The 19,008-nt window shown below is 36.3% G+C and overlaps 1 protein-coding gene and 1 long non-coding RNA gene across 18 annotated transcripts in view; one reads left to right on the top strand and one right to left on the bottom strand.

The window, feature by feature from the left end:
• Positions 1 to 6,761, bottom strand: part of LOC105071299 (uncharacterized) — a 137,827-nt gene extending 131,066 nt beyond the window's left edge. For all 4 annotated transcript variants that reach the window (XR_012510261.1, XR_006725901.2, XR_012510263.1 and 1 more), the window contains exons 1-2: positions 6,626 to 6,761; positions 5,043 to 5,099 (exon numbers count right to left, since the gene is read on the bottom strand). This is a non-coding gene — a long non-coding RNA (uncharacterized LOC105071299). The remainder of the gene's footprint in view (positions 1 to 5,042; positions 5,100 to 6,625) is intronic.
• Positions 6,762 to 6,796: 35 nt separating this feature from the next.
• Positions 6,797 to 19,008, top strand: part of CABCOCO1 (ciliary associated calcium binding coiled-coil 1) — a 129,304-nt gene continuing 117,092 nt past the window's right edge. For all 14 annotated transcript variants that reach the window (XR_012510253.1, XR_012510244.1, XR_012510246.1 and 11 more), the window contains exons 1-2: positions 6,797 to 7,014; positions 15,679 to 15,782. Coding sequence is in view for 3 of the 14 variants with exons in the window: in XM_074374065.1 (XP_074230166.1) it covers positions 6,934 to 7,014; positions 15,679 to 15,782 (185 nt within the window). In the remaining 11 variants the exon portion in view is untranslated. The remainder of the gene's footprint in view (positions 7,015 to 15,678; positions 15,783 to 19,008) is intronic.

The following is a 19,008-nucleotide window of genomic DNA, read 5'->3' on the forward strand; positions in this document are numbered from 1 at the left end:
TTTGAGTGCATGTTTCTAAACTGAGTTTGAAAGATATGGCTAATGATAGATGTTTCAAAAAACTAATGTCAAATCAAATTTCGCCGCAACCTCCGAACACAGTTAGTAAACCACTGCTCTGAGACACAGTACAGTCTGGCACAACTTGGGCCCTTAATCAGACAGTCCTGAATTTAAATTCTATAGCCTCCACTACATAGCTGTGTTATACAGGGTAAATAATTAACTTCTATCAGCTTCAGTGAACATGTCTGTTATGAAATTTAAATAAGATAACGCACATAAAGCAGTTAGCCAGAATGCTAGTTATGACAATGGTGATGATAAGCTTGCTAAATTGTCATCTTTTTTCCAAGGCCTGTCCTGACCATCTTACTTAAAACTTCGACATGCACAGAGTCTCCCAACTCCACACTTCTGATCCCCCTTCAAGCTGCTCAATTTTTTTCCTTAGCTCTTACCACTTCCTAAAAAACTATTAATCATCAATCAGTGGGATATGATTTCCAGTTAAAGAAGCATCACATACAATATCAAGCTCTTTGCAGATCTTAAGTTCTGAGATTTGCATAGACCAAAAGCCTTCCAAAATGCTAATTAGTGAGTTCTTATATCTTGAAATGGAATCTAGGTTTACTACCATATTAGAGTGGACTTTTTGAGGAGAGAGTTTTTGTTTTTTATTTTTTCTGTTTAGTCTTCTCCTTGATCTCCTATAACTCAAATACAATGATATAAAATTAAAAACACATAAATACTATGATATAAAGTCAATATAGCTTATGTTACATAAGGGAATAAGGAAGGAAAGAAAACACACACATAATCATAACAGGACAAGGAGAAAATACTCATGACTATTATAGCTGTGGTTTCGGTAAATGGTCAGTGATCGTGGTATTTATGTCTTCTTCCACTAACCATTATGTATTTGCTTTGCCTTCAGCAAGCACCTCAGCTAGTCATGGGTTTTTACTTAACAGGGTCACCTAAACCTTCATTCCTGAAGAATCTGCCATTAGTAGTCCTGCCTGAATTGGGCTTCTGTAGTTTTCTATTGACCTTATCACAAGGCATGGTAATACTGACAGAGACCCTAAGGGGTCTCCTATGTACCAGACACACTCTTCTTTACCTCCATCGTGGAGCAGTAGCCCAATTTCCCCTTGGTAGTCAGGATCAATCACCCCAGCCAACACCATAACTCCTTTCTTTGCCTGTTGATTTAGGGGTATGGGGTTCAAAGTGGCTAGGTGGCAATCTTGAACACCCAGTTCACTTGGATCATTGTTGTGTCTCCTGGTAGCAGCATTCCTCCCTCTGGAACTAAGACCTCTAAGCTAACAGAGCATAAGGACATGGGAACAGGAAGCAAAATTTTGCTAGGGGGTCACTAGGGTAGTAATATGTGTGCCACTGCCATATCCACTCCTTGATTCCTGGCCCAACGAATCCTGACTGTGGGAGAAATAGCACCATATACTGGATGCTGATTCAGAGCGGGTACAACCTTCTGGGTAACCTTGCCCCAGCCCTGCAAGGTAGTGTCATCTAGCTGGCACTGTAACTGAGTCTTCAAGAGGCCATTCCACTGTTCCATCAAGCCAGCTACTTCAGGACAAGGGAGGAGTATGGTAAGACCAGTGAATCCATGAGCACGGGCCTTCTGCTGCATTTCCTTTGCTATGAAGTAAGTTCCTCAACCAAAAGCAATTCTGTGTGGAATACCGTGACAGTGGATTTTGATGATTAAATGAGATAATGTATGTTATTTTCCTTCCCTAGAATCATAAACATGCACACACAACAACGATGTTTAATAACAGTAATACTGTGTATTTGCCAGAGTGAACATTTCAGACAATGAATGCTTTGGGAAATTATTTCATAACAGAATTTTCAGAGATGAAGTTTCCTTAGAGATTACCTAATGACTTTCCAATTTTTAAAGCTCAAAATCCTCCCTTCTAACAAAATTCACAAGAAAGCTATTATGTAAAGCAGGTAAAATTAGTCTTGCTATATTTAAAAGTGGAGTTGGGTGGGAGGTAGTACAGAGAAGGGGGCAATGTTTGCTCAGTCAAGGCACTTCCCAGAATCCCCCAGGATAAGTTTTCTCAAAAATACATTCAAAGAGCAATGCAGCCCCCTGCCATTAATTAAGAGGAACCCAGTCACTTTTAGGCAGTTTTAGAAGGAAAAAAAAATCAATGAAATTGTTTTGATCATTCCTATTTCACAAATGTGAAATTTGGGATGAATTTTGATTTTTACAAAAATTCTTTATGGCTAACTCAAATCAGATGTTTAAAGATTCTGCTTGCACCTCAGGAATTTGGGTCAGTCCACCTGGACTAACAGTCTGGAAACAGGGTGCAGTTTTTTGTCAGCTGAAGCATTTTCACTTAATATGTGTATCATTGCTCGGGTTTATTAATTTGTTGTTTACATTAAACTACCAGTCCCCAAATATGGACTGATGACTCCAAAGTAGTCCACTGAGGTGTAAAAGGAGTAAAAATATTAACATAAATACTCCAATAAAGAACAATTTGTAAATAAAAATAATTAACAAAACCTGTATGCAAATACAGATTATAAATCTAAATGCTCTGGGGCAAGTGAATCTGTGAAAGACGTGCATTCTCACCAGCATACTCCCCTGCCAGGTGTGTCCCTCCTGGTTGCCAGGTAAATTCCACAACATCACAAGGCAGAGGGGAGATTTTATCAGGAAAGTTCAAACCGTCAAGGCTGGGATCAGCAAGAAGATAAGAGGAAGGCACTGGTCCTCCTTCAGACCTCCCACCCTCTTTATCCATGGAGACGGATGCCAGGGCCCAGGTGATCTGTTATTTTGCCTTTGATAGGGGCAGGTTGTAAAGAAGTCTTACCAAGCCTAGGACAGGCAGCTGCCCAGGACATGGACAGCACAGCTCCTGTAGGTAGTTACAATCCCTCCTGCCTGCCATCAGTCCTGAGGTGCTGCCCCTCCAGGTGGAGAATGGGTGGGGGTGGGATACAGTCCTACCTAGATCACTGTTTAAGGTCACTTACAAACAGTCCTGCTCACTGCACAACTAAGTGGTGGATGGCAATGGTGTTGAACAAGCCAGACTTGGGCTTCCTTGTTAAATGTTTGTTAAATGATGTCAGTCAAGGTACCAACAGGAAACAGATGACATGAAGGTGGGAACTGAGGAAACTTTGGTAAAGGAACTAGGTATAAACATGTGAGCAGACATCAGGGAAAGCAACAGGGGATGGCGAAGCATCCTGAGGCTTGAGGGCACCACAGGCCTGAGGGGAGATGCAGGCGCTGAGGGACAGGCTGTAGCCGTCAAGGCCTTTGGTGTAGGAACCCAGCTGCTCCCACCCTGTAATTCTGCAGCGAGGAAGCAGGAGAATAAACGACCCTGACCTCATTCTCCTCCCGCTGGTGTTCCCATCGGCCAAACCCAACCACAAGTCTGAAGGCGAGAAACACGGTGAAATCTAGTAATGGGTCAGCCTGCCAGGGCACAAGGCCACGTGGAGAAGGCAGACAGTGGATACGAGGGGCAAACAGAGAATGTCCACGCACCAAGGAAGACGGTACTCAGGGGCAGCCCTTGAGAGGACAGCTGTAGGAGAGCAAAGGAGCTGAGAGACTGATTACAGGGCATGGAGTGGTTAAGGAGAGATGATGAGTAAGAATACCTTTTTTAAAAAAGTTGATCAGGAAGAAAAGGAACAAGTTACAAAACTATCTTAAAGAGATCTCTGTATGAGGAAGAGTATTTTCTGATTTGGAAAAAGGACAGAATTTTCATCTGCAGAGCGTGAGGATCCACTGTAAAGGGAAAAACTGGAGAAAGAAAAAATAACAGATATGCCACAATGGGAGAATATAGAATTTTGAAGACAAGTGCAGTATTATATGAACAATGTCAAAATTGTACAACTGTTTCTTGGAAATCATTACAGTCCCCTCCCCCCGCCAGTAATAATTAGTTGTAGAATGCTTTCTACTGCAGTAGGTTTACTATGCCATCTTTTAAAAGTGTTTTATTAAGGTTAGATTTTTAAATGTTCTCACCTATGACTTAAAGCACTTGTTGAAAGGAGACCAGATTTGGGGATTAGGTAAAGGTTAAGAAAACTAAATATATTTCAAAATTGATTAGCTACTGGAATACTTTCTTTGTGAAAAATTAAATATATAACAAAGGGTGAAAGCAATTATTCACAAACTAAAATGTGTTTATATTTTTTCTTTCTATATCTAATAATTAAAGGTACTTTAAGGCTAATATACAACATGTTATCTAAATTCCATCTCCAGGACTTTGTGGTCTCAGAACTAACTAAAGGACAAACTGGAATCTTTGCAGCCTGAGCCTCTTAAGACTAACACAAGTGTCACTTAATAGATTGAAGACCTCAGGAATCAGTGTTAGTATTACAAATACGTTATTCACCTCATTGGTGACATTATTTCATTTATTGTTAAAGAACTTCTTTCATACTTAAAATAAGACTCAGTAACACATGAATCATGAGGAGTGGAGTAGAAATACTTCCTCACCCTAAGAAGACAGCTGAAATCTTACTGTCAGTGTTCACTGCCTTACATTGCCACCCTAGACCATCAGTACTGATCATAAAATGATCTAGCCCTTTCTAAACATACCTTTGGTGTGGTTTATTTTAAACATCCAATACTTCAATGGGTAAAATGATGAAAACGTCCCTCTTGAAGAAAATCTGATTCCATTTGCAGAATCTGCTACTCGTAGGTGTGTAGGTGTGTAGACTGGAGTACTTTCATTAGGACAGGGGCCAATCCAATTGAGCAAATAATAGTATCAAGCTACCCCATATTTCACTGTGATGTGCTAAAAGTCAGAGGTCTTTTAAAAAAAGTAATTGTAAACTACAAGACCCATATGTTTCCTTTTCTCCACCAGCCCTAAAACAAACCAAGATAACAAACGGAATTTTGCAGGCTTTGGTTAGAAGCCTTTATCTTCAAGAGACTTGAGAAGGAAGACTTCACTGACCTTTCATGTAAGAAAGCATGTCACCCACTGAGATTTGTCTTTCTTGTTGGCACCTCCCTACAAAAGAAGTGAGAGACTAAAATCAGCTTCACTTGTGCAAATTAAAAGTAACCTTCAGGCTAATGGGTTTTCAACACCACTCCTTAATGAGCAAAAAAACTGTGCCCCATAAAATTATCTCCTCAAAACTAACTTCTCCAACAAATTACAACATTAAATACAGTAAAACTGAAATTCCTACAAAACAGTTACCTCCTCCCTGAGGTAGCCCTCTGGCCTGCTAGAACTGATTCCATCTTTAATAGAGACCTCTATCTGGTTCTGGGATCCAAAATGGAAAAGGGGTGCAGAAAATGTAGAACTGTCAAAGAAATGGCAGGACAATTAAAGGCCAGAAGAATAAATCAGATCTTTGAGAAAACTAGAGCTACAGTTTAGGGAAATAAATGCTTTAGCAATTTACCAAAGGCTAAATTAAAAGAAAGTGACCCATTGTTTTCAATTTCTTTGAAGGAGCCATCAGAAGGAAATAAATAATTAAGCATGAAATGAGTTTGTAAGGTGGTAGCTCTTGCATTAACTTTGGAAATCACTAAAAATTTATTATATTTTCACTAATTGAGGAAGTTATAACATAGTCCTTTTAAAGTGGGGTTGGAAATCATAAACTCATTGTTGAGTGAATATTCTGTACCAAAAATGAAACCAGTTTCTTTAGGTGAAAATATCAAAGAAAGGAGGACTCTACAATCCACTGAAAAGACTGACCAAACATATACAAAAGTAGAGACAATTCATGAATACAAGTTGACAATACAAATTGTGTGCATAATCTTAACGATAAGCCAAGGAAAGGCACAATTATCATGAAGTTATTATATGAAGCCAAAGTGTTCAATTTGGTCTGAAAGGCAGTGGGCAAATATAATAAGAGGTCCATGATGGAAATATTATTTTGGTAACTTGTAGAGGATGGACTAAAGTCAGGAGAAAGATACAAACTAATACTAATCCTAATAGCATCTAACTACAGGTACCATACACTATTCTAGACATTCCCATATACTAAGATGTTAAATCCTCACAGTAAAGCTATGAGGCAGACAGTTTTGTGCAGAAAGCCTCCTGCATAGCAACCCCTACGCAGATTATACAAGAAAAGCGCGTTTCATTGTCAAAGCAGGTATTATCATTCTGAGAATATTCAGTTTTAATTTTGTTTTCCAATGTTTTTATTAGGGAAAAACTCAAACATATATAAAATAGAAAGAGTAGTATAATAACCACTCCCCATGTACTCAATCTTGATTCTTCTACAGTATCCCCACTCATTATTCATGCCCCGCCCCTCGTTATTTTGGAGTAAATAGCAGGCATTTTATCATTTCAGCAGCTCTAAATCGTTCAGTATGTTATCTCTACAAGATAAGGACATTTTCCCTTTCTAAACATGACAGTAACACCATTAACACCTTAAAATTACAATTCCTTAATATCAAATATCAATCAACAGTCGATTCCAATAATACATCTCACTTTAAAACTTATTGAGAACTTGCTCTGTATTACCATTAGACACTTACACGTATACCAGTTAGTTTAAATTGCTTTTTTTTTTTTTTTTTTTCTTTCCTTTTTTTCATTCTTACTAAAAGGAAGAGTCTGTTTCTACTCGAAGATTCAAAGCCCCGCCGCGGGCCTCCAGGGCAGAGCGCCCCGCAGCGGCGGGGCCAACCCTCCTGCTCGCACTGCCGGGTTCGAGCCCTTTCTCAGGCGGGAGCCGGGCTGCGGACCGGAAGCCGCTCTGCGTGAGGCTCAGTTCCCCTGCCCGGCGACCCTGGCCCCGCCCCGGTTGCTAGGTGACGAGGGGGCGCTTCGCTCCGGCGGGAACATGGCGACGTCTCTGGGGACAACTCCCGGGGGGACGACCCCTACGGGGTTGACTCCAGCGGGAACCACGCCCGAGTCAGAGGTACGCCGCCCCTGCCCGGTACCCGCGACCCCCGAGCGGCCGCCCCCTGCCCGCGGGGCCCGCGGCCGAAGCCCGTCCCGGGGAGGCGCCCTCGCCCGGGTTAGGTGCTCGGCCCTGAGGGGCTGCGGGCTTGGGAGCGGGTCCGGGGCGGCGCCGGCTCCGGAGGAAGTGAGAGTGGGTCCGGGAGCCACCGCACCGCGCCCCCTTATCCCTGCGGCCGGCCGCGCCCGACCAGACTGTGTAAACTGTAGAAATTCCTTTATTGGACGGTTCCTTGCCTAATAGATTCTCTGCATTTAAAAGGGAATTTTAGAAATGTAAAATGGGCCCGTGCCTTTTGGAAATCACTACTAATTCTTTTCAGATGATCACAGTTCCCATTGCTCAAAAGGTGTCATGGAATAATAACTCTTCATTGGTAGTGGATTAATTAATATTTGAAGGCCAGGGCTTGGTGTTTCCCTTATTATCTTCCCATCTCCCTAAGTAAATAAACACATGGTAGGAAATGGGACAAAGGAGGAATGCCTTGAAATTCCACCTTCCGGTTATGGTTTAGTTGCTCTTCGTCAACTTGTCTTTAGGAAAATTATTTAACCTCCTTGGACCTACAGTGCTTTTCCTGTGTAAAAAATTTATCCTCGGGTCCCTCCCAACAGCAGCTGTCAGTAATAAATGGGTTCTAGGTAACTTTGGTTACTTCTGAGCTTAGTATCCCGATATTTTAGTTCAGAATATGTCTGCTATGCCAGATATTACTAAAAAATGTTTAAATCTTATATACTGAGTCAATTATGTTCTAAGAAGGTTTTTTCTTCCTTTTTTTAAAGACTCTGAAGGTGAATAATAATGTTATAATTAACATTGCTAGGCACAACTATCTTATCAGTTAGTCTAAATAACATTTTTTGGTACAACAGATAAGTATTAGCTGCACTTTTATAAATGAGGAAACACAGAGCCAGTAATTGCGTGCCTGCCCAGAGATCTGCAAGTCATTCCCGATCCGTTTTCCCCAACACTTTATGCAGACCACTAAAGCATGCTGACTCTCCTATGAGCCTTTTGAAATTAGCATACATTAAAAATACATTTTAATGTGATAAACTGGTTACTAAGCCAGTTACTCCCTTGTGATCTCTAATGTAAATAATACAGTTTCAAAAATGGCATAGGAAATTTACCAATTAAGTCATATTATTTAAATATATACAAAAACTTACAAGAATGTGCAATTGTCAGTGTACACCCACATATGACTTATCCATGTAGATAATGTCCTTTATAAGAAAGACTGAGCCCACGCTTAAGAAAAAAAAAAAAAGAAATACCCCATAATTTTTTTAAGATGCAAAGAAGTGCCATGTTCCAGGAAAAAAAAAATCACTTTCTATAATGGATAAGTCAGACCAATGAACTAGTTATAGACCTTAGGGGGTTCTCTGCCATCTTAGCACTGTCAACGGGCACCTTTGTAAACTTCTTGGAGGAACAGGTATTCCCCGTGACAGTCAATTCAGGATATGCTCAGTCTTTCAGTTAGTAACAAACTGAAGAAATCAAGTAGGAATTTGGACTCACTTAATGGTGCTCATTTACTAAAATTAACATGTTGCATGATAACTCCATTTTCCATTCTAATGAAAGCAGAGTCCTATAGTTCATGGAGAAGACAGTGATCCTTAGAGCTGAGTCATTAATTAGGGTAAGTACGGCCTGCTGTGCATTTGTGCCCACTGTGGGTTTCAGGGGTTAAATGGAAAACATGGCATAAACCTCTCAGCATCTCTTTTCCCAAGGCTACAGCTTTTCAGTTAGGTAGTGGAACATTCTTCTAAGATCAGATTCTTTCCAGAGTTGATCCCCCAAGACCTAGTTCCTTATAGTATTGTTTCTTAATAATTCTGTATCCACGTTGACTTAGCCAGTAGTCCATCCAGTCACCTGAGCCTAGCAGTAGTGAAAAATTTCTTTTCTTGCCAAGTCTATTGGAAATAACACATAGGCTTCCAGTAGTCTGAGGTTTCCCATTTGTTGTTTGTTGTCAATACGTAAAATAAAAACAACCAATTATCCCAGTCATAAAGTAGGCATTCAATAAAATGTGATAGCTTAATTAATTGAAAGTATAGGTGGTCCGATGTATGCCAGGAAAGGTAGTTATCATAGATCAAAGTCTACTCTGTAAGATACCTTGAACAAGCAGATATGAGATGCAGGTCCAGGGAAATTTTTTTCTATGTAACATTGCATAAACTTGCCAACTGTCTGAGTTCAACCATCCATTCCCTTTAATAACATGGGAGTAAATGCCTCCTCCTAAAGGGTAAGGCTAAACTTTTGGAGATACCGTTTCAGTGCACCAGACCAAAGAAATGATGAGAATCTGAAAATAAGTATTTGCTGTGTGTAGATGTGTAAGTGAAAGGAATTTGTAAATGCTTGTAAGTTAATTTATAAGTGAGTTTGTAAATGAATACTTAAAATTCAGTCATCAGTCTTTTATCAATAGTTTGTTCATAAACTGGACTAATATCTTCAAAAATACAATTTGGGACATATAATCATTTAAGTAGTATACTTAAAAGGACTATACATCAACTCATGTCAGAGACCTAAAAGAAAAAGTAAGCAATTATTTCCTAATTGCTTCTCCTGAATAATGTCTCTTAGTGTTAATAAATCCCCTAATAGGTGACATTTGCTCAATGCTTTTGGGACTTTATCAGGACAAGGGGACAGTTACATAATCCTGAGTGGAAAGATGATGTCACTTGTCTTGAGGTCCTCAACATTTTCAGGGGGAGGCCATAGACAATTCTGTCTGTGTTAGGTGGTCCCTACAGACCTTGAAAACAACCCCCAACCCATCATTGGCAGGTTAGAGAGAAACTCTGGGGACTCAATTTGAAGAGCAAGATGATCAGGTTCCTGCAGTTGCAATATCATTCAAGAGATATTTATTGAAGCCATTCACAGCATGTAGTGTAGATCAACCTGTGCTAGGCTATGGAGGGGTGATTCTCAAAGTACTGCTGAGAAAACAGTACTAGTATTCCTCAAAATGTGAACATACAGCAGCATTATTTATCAGACACTTAGAGCCTCTGGAAATACGGGCTGTGGGTGGGGAGGTATTGACAGACTTTTGGGTTTGTCTTTCATCTTACTGTTCGTCTTTGAGTTTCCTGTCTTATTCCTGTCTTATTTCCTGCTGCTTCTCCCTACTCCAGCCTCCCTTTCAGGTTGCACAAATCATCTTCAATCTTTTTTTAATATTTAAAGTTTTATTTTACTTAAGTTAGGTCTTTAACATGGCCAAAATTAATTTTTGATAGATGTATTTTGTATTTTTGAAATGAGGATCTAATTTTGTTTTCCTCTAGACATGAACCATCAATTATGCCAGTTTCATTTACTAAATAACCCACCCTCTCTGTTCCCATTGAGAATGTACTGACCGCCATTATCATGTTATATATGTACCTGAATGGACACACGAATGGACAAGAGTCAGTGGAACAGAACAGATTATCTAAACATTTACATCTATGCATATATATATAAATTTATACATGTATGTATATTTTTGAATTTCTATTCTCTTTTTTTTCACACTGACCAATTTGTCCATTCTTGTGTTACTGCCAAACTGTTTTATATTTGATTTTAAATGTAATTTGGAAAGGTCCCTTTCACTATTTCTCTTTTTCAAAATGTATGTATTCTTCTGTAAGAACTTTAAAAAATGATTTGTATAGTTCCAGAATGATACAATTGAGATTTGAGAGTATCATTGCATTATCGTTGCATTTGTAATGTGGGAAGTATTTCATCTTTTTAATTTGAAGGTTTCCAGTAAATCTCTCTTATCAAATCTTATTAGTTAACTTTTGATAAAGTTTATAATTCCTTTAGGTCCTATACCCTTCTTATTATAGTTTTATGCAAGTTTTTGCCATTTCCATTTACAAATAATTTCTAATATAGAGGAAAGCAATTGGCCTTTGTATATTTATATGTATATTTATATCTAATCAAATTTCTTAACTCAAACCATGTTAGTACAATGTCAGGTTTCTGAGATATGCAACCATGAAATTTTCAAATAAAGATTTTTTATTTCCTCATTTCTAATATTTAAGCCACATATTTCATTTTCTTATTGTATTTGTTAGATGCTATATAGTGTGTTAAATTACAATAATGTCACTAGCCAGAATCCCTTTTTCGTTCCTGGCCTTCATAAGAATACTTCAGTATTTCTTCATTCAATATAATGTTTTGAAAACAATATATAGGTATAATGTTTTGGCATTTAACCTTTTTCATGTTTAACTATTTTTTTGTTAACATTTTACCAAGAGTTTTGCTACTGAATTCTAGCAAATACCTGTTTATTATTTATATAATCAGATTGTTTTTATCATTTAATTTGACGTAAAAAGTACGTGAGACTTGTTAATGGTGATCCATTCCTGCATTTCTGAAATCAACCTTATTTGATCATAATGATAGCTTTATTATTCTTTCAGTACACTGCTGGACTCAATAATCTAAGATATTTTAATTAGAATTTTTGCATCAAAATTCATTAAAGATTTGGCTTATAATTTCTTTTCTGTGCTAGTTCAGGTTTTTTGTGTCTAGACTATGCTGGCTTCTAAAAAATGAATTATCTACAGTCTATATTTATTAGACTAACAGAATTTATGTGTTCTTGTTTGTTTGGTAGAACTTCAAGTGTAAAACTATCTGCGTATGGTGACTTTTTAAAAAGAAGACTTCCAGTTTAGTTCATGTTTGGTCATTTCCATTTTCTCCCTTACCCTTGGTCAAATTGGTAACATATATTCCTAGGATTCTCCTTGTCATTTTCAGATTTATTTCCATTTAATATGGTTTATATTTATTTTTCTTTATTCTTTACTCACATTTGCCAAAGATTTGCCTATTTTATTCATTATTTTAAAGAACTAGCTCATGCTTTTACTTATCCTCCTTTCATCTTTTTTTTTTTTTTTTTTTTCCTTTTTCTTAAGTTGGCTCCTTTTCGTGGCCAGGACTATCATGAGGCAAGTGAGGAATTCTTCAGCACAAAATTTAAGGAGTGCTCAAAAATTCAGTAGTCAAGAAAAACTATATTTTAATGCAAAATTTTAAAAATCAAAATTAATGCAAAAAATCCATAATGGATCAAAATTTTAGATAAAGATGGCATCAGTTTGACTTAATTTTTCCTTTTTGACTCAGGCTCCAATATGTCTCCAGACGGCACTGCTTCTTGGTTTGTTGATTTTCAGGCTTGAAGAAAGCCTTTCAAAGTGTGGAAACTGTGGACAAGTCTCTGTCTCTATGACTGTGAAACCCCTATTAGGCATCTTTGATGAACTGTGTTATCTTTCTTTAGCAAACAATAAGAATCTTTTAAGACACTCTCAGTGACAGATACAAAGGTACCCCTCAAAGCTTAAATTCTAGAAGAAAGACATATGTACAAATGTGGAAAATTTAGGTGACATCAGGTGAAAAATTCAGAGAAGAGATTATCTGGCAAATAATATCAGGCTTACAGTTTTAATGCTTCTGGAATAACTGCTAAAATCCACCAGGTGGTGGAATAAAATGAGTTACAGTGCAGTTTAGCTTTACATATTTTCCTAGTCAGAGATGTAATTTTAGAGAGAAACTGACAATTACATATTTACATTTTTATTAGCCTACTCATGAATTTTCTATTGTATCTTTAATTTCTACAAATTAAAATGTATGTATTGAAAGATTGAAGATTTTTAACCATTTTATATCCTTTCTAGTGCATGGCAGTATATAAACAAACCAAAAAACCTCTAGTTTAAAATAGGTCTGGAATTTGGTTTAAAACAAAAGAAAACAAAAAAACCAGAGGCAACCCCTCCTAGAAGATGATTATCTTCAGCTATCAGGTTTTAGTAAAAAAAACAAGGCCCTAATATTAGGCATTTTAGCTAGAATTATCACATAAAAGGTTAAGATTATTGTATTCTCTTTCATACAGTTCTTGTGTGACCTATTTTCTCCTATTCAGAAAATTTTCAAGTCTAATAAAATTTATCTTAATGTCTGTATAATGTATCTTTCATGTATATCTTTATTCATTATTGATAGTGATAGCAATCTTGTGTGTATTAAGACATCAAAATGATTTTTTAACATGAATCCAAATTGAAGTTCAAGTGCCTTGCTGTAAGTCACAAAATTCATCAGTAGTCAGACTATCCTGAGGTCTCCAAATCCAGGTCCCGCTTTTCATCATGCTTGATCATCTGATAGTCCTCACTGGATAGAGATGAATTCAGACAGTTATTAACAACTTATGTTGACCTAACTAGGACCTATGGAATTCTAAAAAGAGGTAAAAAATTGAATGATTGTTCCTGAGGAATTTACAATCTAATGGGATTAACAGTACAGGAATAATTATGCCTTATTATCAATAATAAAAAAATATATATAACCAAAAAACTTTTAAACAAATATATAGCCATACATTATGGACTAAAATACTATCCTATCTAAAAACTGAGTGCATTTAATTCAACTTACAAGTATCTACGTGCCTACTAGGTGCAACGTGTCATGTTAGGTACTAAAATATTTTTTCTTACTGAATTTATCATCTAATAGCATGACCTAGGTTATACTGCTAACCCAGGTTAGGTTAGTTTGCTAACCCCAGATTACAAAAAAAAGCTAATGAAATAGCATATTTTATTTCTAAATTGATTTTTGAAAATAAAAATATAATAAACTAATGTTAAATTATAAACATTAAGCTGATGGTCAGTACCAATGAGTGTTAGCTTTGGGATTTTTCTGTTCTTGAAAAAGAATAAGGAAAATTTGGGATGTGATCTTCTTGACTTTAACAAAGCCTTTCCTACTGTTCTTACTTATTGGAGCTCATTCATATGGAAGAATAAATAACTATTTGTTGAATTGAAAATGTTTGCCGCCTCTCTTCCCCAAATTTCATGGTCCTTGATTTTTGTGGAGTTGCTGCTGTCTTACCTCTGTTTCTCAGTCTCCTCTTCCATCCCCTCCTCACAGCACTTCTTTTTGTGGTCTGGCTTTGGGCAGTTTCATCCATTCTCACACTTGGAGTGACTCCTAAACCAACATCTGTAAACTTGACCTTTCTGAATGTAGCATTTCTAATTAACCTCAAAATTTTTCTTTCTTGCTATGCACATTCCACCTTAAATTCAACCAGTGAACCCAAACTCATCGCCTTGCCTTCTTAAAACTAGCATCATCTTCCAAAACTCCTATTTCTATTGGTGTAACGAGAGTGTCACATATGCTTTTGCAGATTGTACGCTGAACAAAAGGACTCAGCTGAGGTTTGAGTGGTAGCTGAAACTATACTCTGTTCACAAGTGGTGCACTTGGGTGCAGGGCTGCATCAGCCGTAAGCCTTGTAGCACTTCCTCCACCCAGAGAGGACGCCTTTGTCTAGTTCACACAAAGGTGGCATATGTGCTATTGGAGGCTCTGAGTATCACCACCTTTTTCTTCCAGTCACCTATTTCAGAAACTCAGAATCTCCATTCATTCTTCCCTCTTTTAGTCCCCCATATATAATATGTTGCATTCATCCCTTTCTTTTCATGCACAATACTAGGAGCCGAGTGTAGCCTAATGCCTCATTCTTGAACTGTTTTAACGACCTCTTCATTTAACTGTTCCTCTTTGTCCTTTCTCTGCTCCTGTCTTTCATTCACCCTCCTACAGATTACCTTTCATTTAAGTGTAGTTTTAGCTTGTCATTTCATTGCTCAAAAACTTCACAGTTCCTTACTGTTTAAATTATTAAGAACAAACTCTTCAGCCTGTCATTCTTCAACCAGCCAACCAGCCAGAGTCTAAAATATGTGTGGCACCTTGTGCAGTATCTTGTGTCTTGTAATTCCTCAGTAAATATTTACTGAATTATTTAAGACCTCCTACAATATTTTCCCAATGCCCATCTTCCACTTAGATCCAACTAGTTCCCTGTATATACCCTAGCCACCACTGTGAATGACTTGATATTTACAGAACTGATACCCAACTGTGCTGTCTTCATCACTTTATTGTTGCTGATTCATTCACTTGGGGTGTTATCCATGCCCAAATTGTCAAAATCTGTTCCTCTCAGACTTTCCTTGTCTGATCCGTGTCCTTGTCATTTCCTTTAGATGGAATGTCATTTCCTTTAGCCACCTTTATTATGGCTCACTTGCCATTTTATTTTCTTATTTTAAAGTCACCCTTGGTTTGTTCCTCCCACTAGATGTTAAGCTTCTTGAGGCTAACAAGTCTTTCTTACTTGTCTTTGCCTCCTCTTGAGCCCCCAGTTCAATGAGGAACATAGAGATGTTAAAAAATGTTTGTTAATTGAGCACCATCACCCATTTTTAAATATGCACAGAAGATAGGGTGACTAAGCATTAAGCTTTCAGAGGAGAGGTACCATTACTTAAAAATGGAAAAGAAAAATGATTATCAAGGACCTGCTGTTTTAAAATTTTTCCCTGATGGTAACTAGACAGAAGTAAATACAAATTTTGATATCATTGGGTTTAATATGTAAAGTTTGATTGAATTAACTTATTCCACTTTTTTTTTTTTTTTTTTTGGTAGAAAGGTGCTGAATTCCAGGAGCATGAGAAGATTCTGTCTCCAGATTTTCTTTCAGTTGCACAAATCACTGAAATGCTGGCAGAGGATGTAGATGGAGTTCAACAGTAAGTACTTCAATATTACAACCAAATATAGAACAATTCTAGTTCTGCATCTATAGTGACCATGATATGTTGTTACGTATTTTATTTACTTATTTAGTTAGTTAGTTGAAAGGCTAAGAAGCTTTAATCCAGGCTGTATTATTAATTAGCCAAAGGAACTCAGGCAAGATATTTAGCCTTCTTGAATATCAGTTTTTCCACTCATTTGTAAAATGAAAGTAATTAAATTAAATTTCAAAGTCATATATGTTATTATATATTTTAAACCTTTTTCATAATGCTTGTTATTATATTTCACACTGATATATATATAAGTAAATGATCTACTGTATATGTTTGTGTATGTATGTATATATATATATATATATATATATATATATATATATATATGTATATATCAAGGCTCTGGAACACAAAAATTCTCAAGCAATTGACTTTTTGCACTGTTCAGCAGTCTTCATTATGGGAGAAATGGATTTCAAACCAATTTGTTAATCTTAACAGAGAGTAGGGATTTATTATTAAAAACAGCTATTAGCATATATCATCTCTTTTCTCTTTCATTTGTAAAACTGACTGTCAATATGCACAAGAACCTTTAGGTCTTCTGTCTCATCATGGCAAAAGTGAGTTGTGTTTTCTGTAATATTAATAGTTAATATATTTTATAATTTTGGAAATACTGAATATTAGCCATCCACCTGTGATTTTTATTGGATGTTAAACTATACTAAGTACTCTGATCTCATATATTTTGCTTAAATATATGAATATAACTGAAATTATAGGCAACAATTCTAATATATGTATGTCTGATTCTTAAGGCCACTGATGTCTACAGTAGATCATTTACTTAGAACTCTAAAACATACACTCAGATAGAGCTACCACACAAATTCCTAAAAAGTGTTTTTAGTACTCACTCATTTTAAAAATGACCTCACTCTAACAGTGGAAGCCTGACTGGTTATAATGTGTGGAGAATGGAGACAATGTGATGATGTTCTAGACTGTCATGTTCCAGGGTAAGATTTCTGTAGGTCATTCATCTGGATATAAGCAGGACCATAATGTGCAAATCGAAAATGACTCTGTCAGTGGTTATCATTTGAACATTTTACAAATATTATGGAATAGAGGTGAATTGCTACTGAGAAGGAAATATGACAGATGGACTGACTGGAAGAGAAATCTGAGTAGAAAAGGCGTATTAAGAGCAGGCAAATGACATTGATAGGCCTTTTCCCAAGATGCTCTTCACCTCCTGCTTTCAAATCCTATGAGAAATCCCAATGATCTGTGATTTAACCACACTGCTTACTATCTGCACCTTTAAAAATATTAGTCAATTAAAAATTTCACAGGTTTTAAACAAGTATTTCATGGTGATTTCACCATTTTTATAGAAATGAATGCTTATTGGGAATTCTTATTTTTAGTGTCAGAATTGATTAGAAAAATGCATTTATTATATTCATATCACTGATTTTTTAAGCCTCAGGTAAAATAGAATCTTCAATTTCTAGGTAACCCCAAATGTTATTGGTTGTTGACATGTAAAAAATAGATATTTAATACTAAGCAGATAGTAGATTAATATGATGTAAATGATATATATTTAATATACTTTATAATTTATTTGTATTAAATAATATATAAAGGATGTTATATTATTAAATGCAATTAGTATTAAATAAAAGGTATTGCAAACAAATGCTTTTTGAACTTGTCTATTTCTCACCATACCTTAAGTTGTACTGTGTAGGACAATCTTTTGTGACAGTCTTTTTCTTTTTTTTTTGATTATTGGCCTTCTTTGTTTTTAAATATCTAAATTCTAAAAGTGTTTTTAATCTTTAAGAGGTGAGGTGTAGGACAAAGTAAACGAGGGTAATACACAGGGTAATAGAAACAACCAAGTTCAACAGCAGGTTGACCTAAAAGATCATTCTTTTAGGATGCGTCTATGACCGTCTCATTAATAGAATTCACCTGGAGTAATCTCAAATTTTAGGACATCAATTTTAGATAAATGACACCAGTGTTATATTAGGAGCCATTTCTTTGCAAAGTTATTTTCTTGAGGTTCTTTATGTGATTTTTGGTAACAGTAATCCTGAAATATTTGCAATCAGTTATTCATTTTCCATTTAAAATAGCATTATTGTAAATGGGGATTATATACCTTTCAAAATGACAGAAATATAATTGAGGTATCCAAGTGACAATATCATACAGTCTACGAAACTGTAAACCTACTTAAATAAATTATAGGACACCAGCACATTTCCCTACCTTTTAAAATTAAAAATTTTGCCCCATAAAAGCAACCAACCAAATGAAACATTAAAATATCATTGAAACATATTTCTGGAGTGTACTTAAGCAAAGTTAAATGTCTGAGTATATTTTTCATGATCTCCTAACTACTAACAATCATTCATGTTTTAATGTAACCCTGATATTATTTACAGATCCACCCAAATCCCTTTTGAAGAAAGGATAGGGACTAAATTGAAAGTAACTATTTAAATATGGAAATAACATGGAGAGATCTTTTAATAACCTTTCTATAACTTGTCTCCATGAGTTGTTCACCTCTTGTCTTAGGGCTTATTTCTACATGTCATTGTATTTAAAAAATAAAATGCATTCCAGTTTCAGGAGAATGCAAGAATAATGTAATATTTCTACTAAAATTCTTGGTGAGATAAAGTAGATAGTTACATCACCTATCACTATAGCAAAATTTCCTAAATCACTATTAAGCATCTTAGTCTTTCCCTGCATTCTCTCATGCTACATCTGTGCCCTCTGGCCTATACCATCTCCCTTTATCCCCAGAGGAAGAGCTTACAAATCTGCCGGTAAAATGCATGGAAATTACATTCAAACCACAGAGGTATCTTGCTCCAAATGCTTCCTTGTATAGTCTTCTTTGTAGTGAAATAACTGAACAAAGAATAGAAATGTTAAATATTTAGCCCTGCAGCTCAAGTTGAAGGTTAGGTTTCAAATGGTACAAGGGAAAGTGATGGAGGGGACATAAAGGAAAGAGAGTAAAGGTGGAGGGGCCCAGAAGAGATTTCACCAAAATATTCTTAGGCAAATGTCTTTGTTAATATACAATTAAAAACTGAAAAAATTAAAATGTAAAGCATACAACTATTCAGGTCAGATATTTAATTTAAAAAATAACCTGCAGATTGCAGATGAAGAATACACT

Source organism: Camelus bactrianus, chromosome 11, assembly GCF_048773025.1.
Source record: "Camelus bactrianus isolate YW-2024 breed Bactrian camel chromosome 11, ASM4877302v1, whole genome shotgun sequence".
Taxonomy (NCBI): domain Eukaryota; kingdom Metazoa; phylum Chordata; class Mammalia; order Artiodactyla; family Camelidae; genus Camelus; species Camelus bactrianus.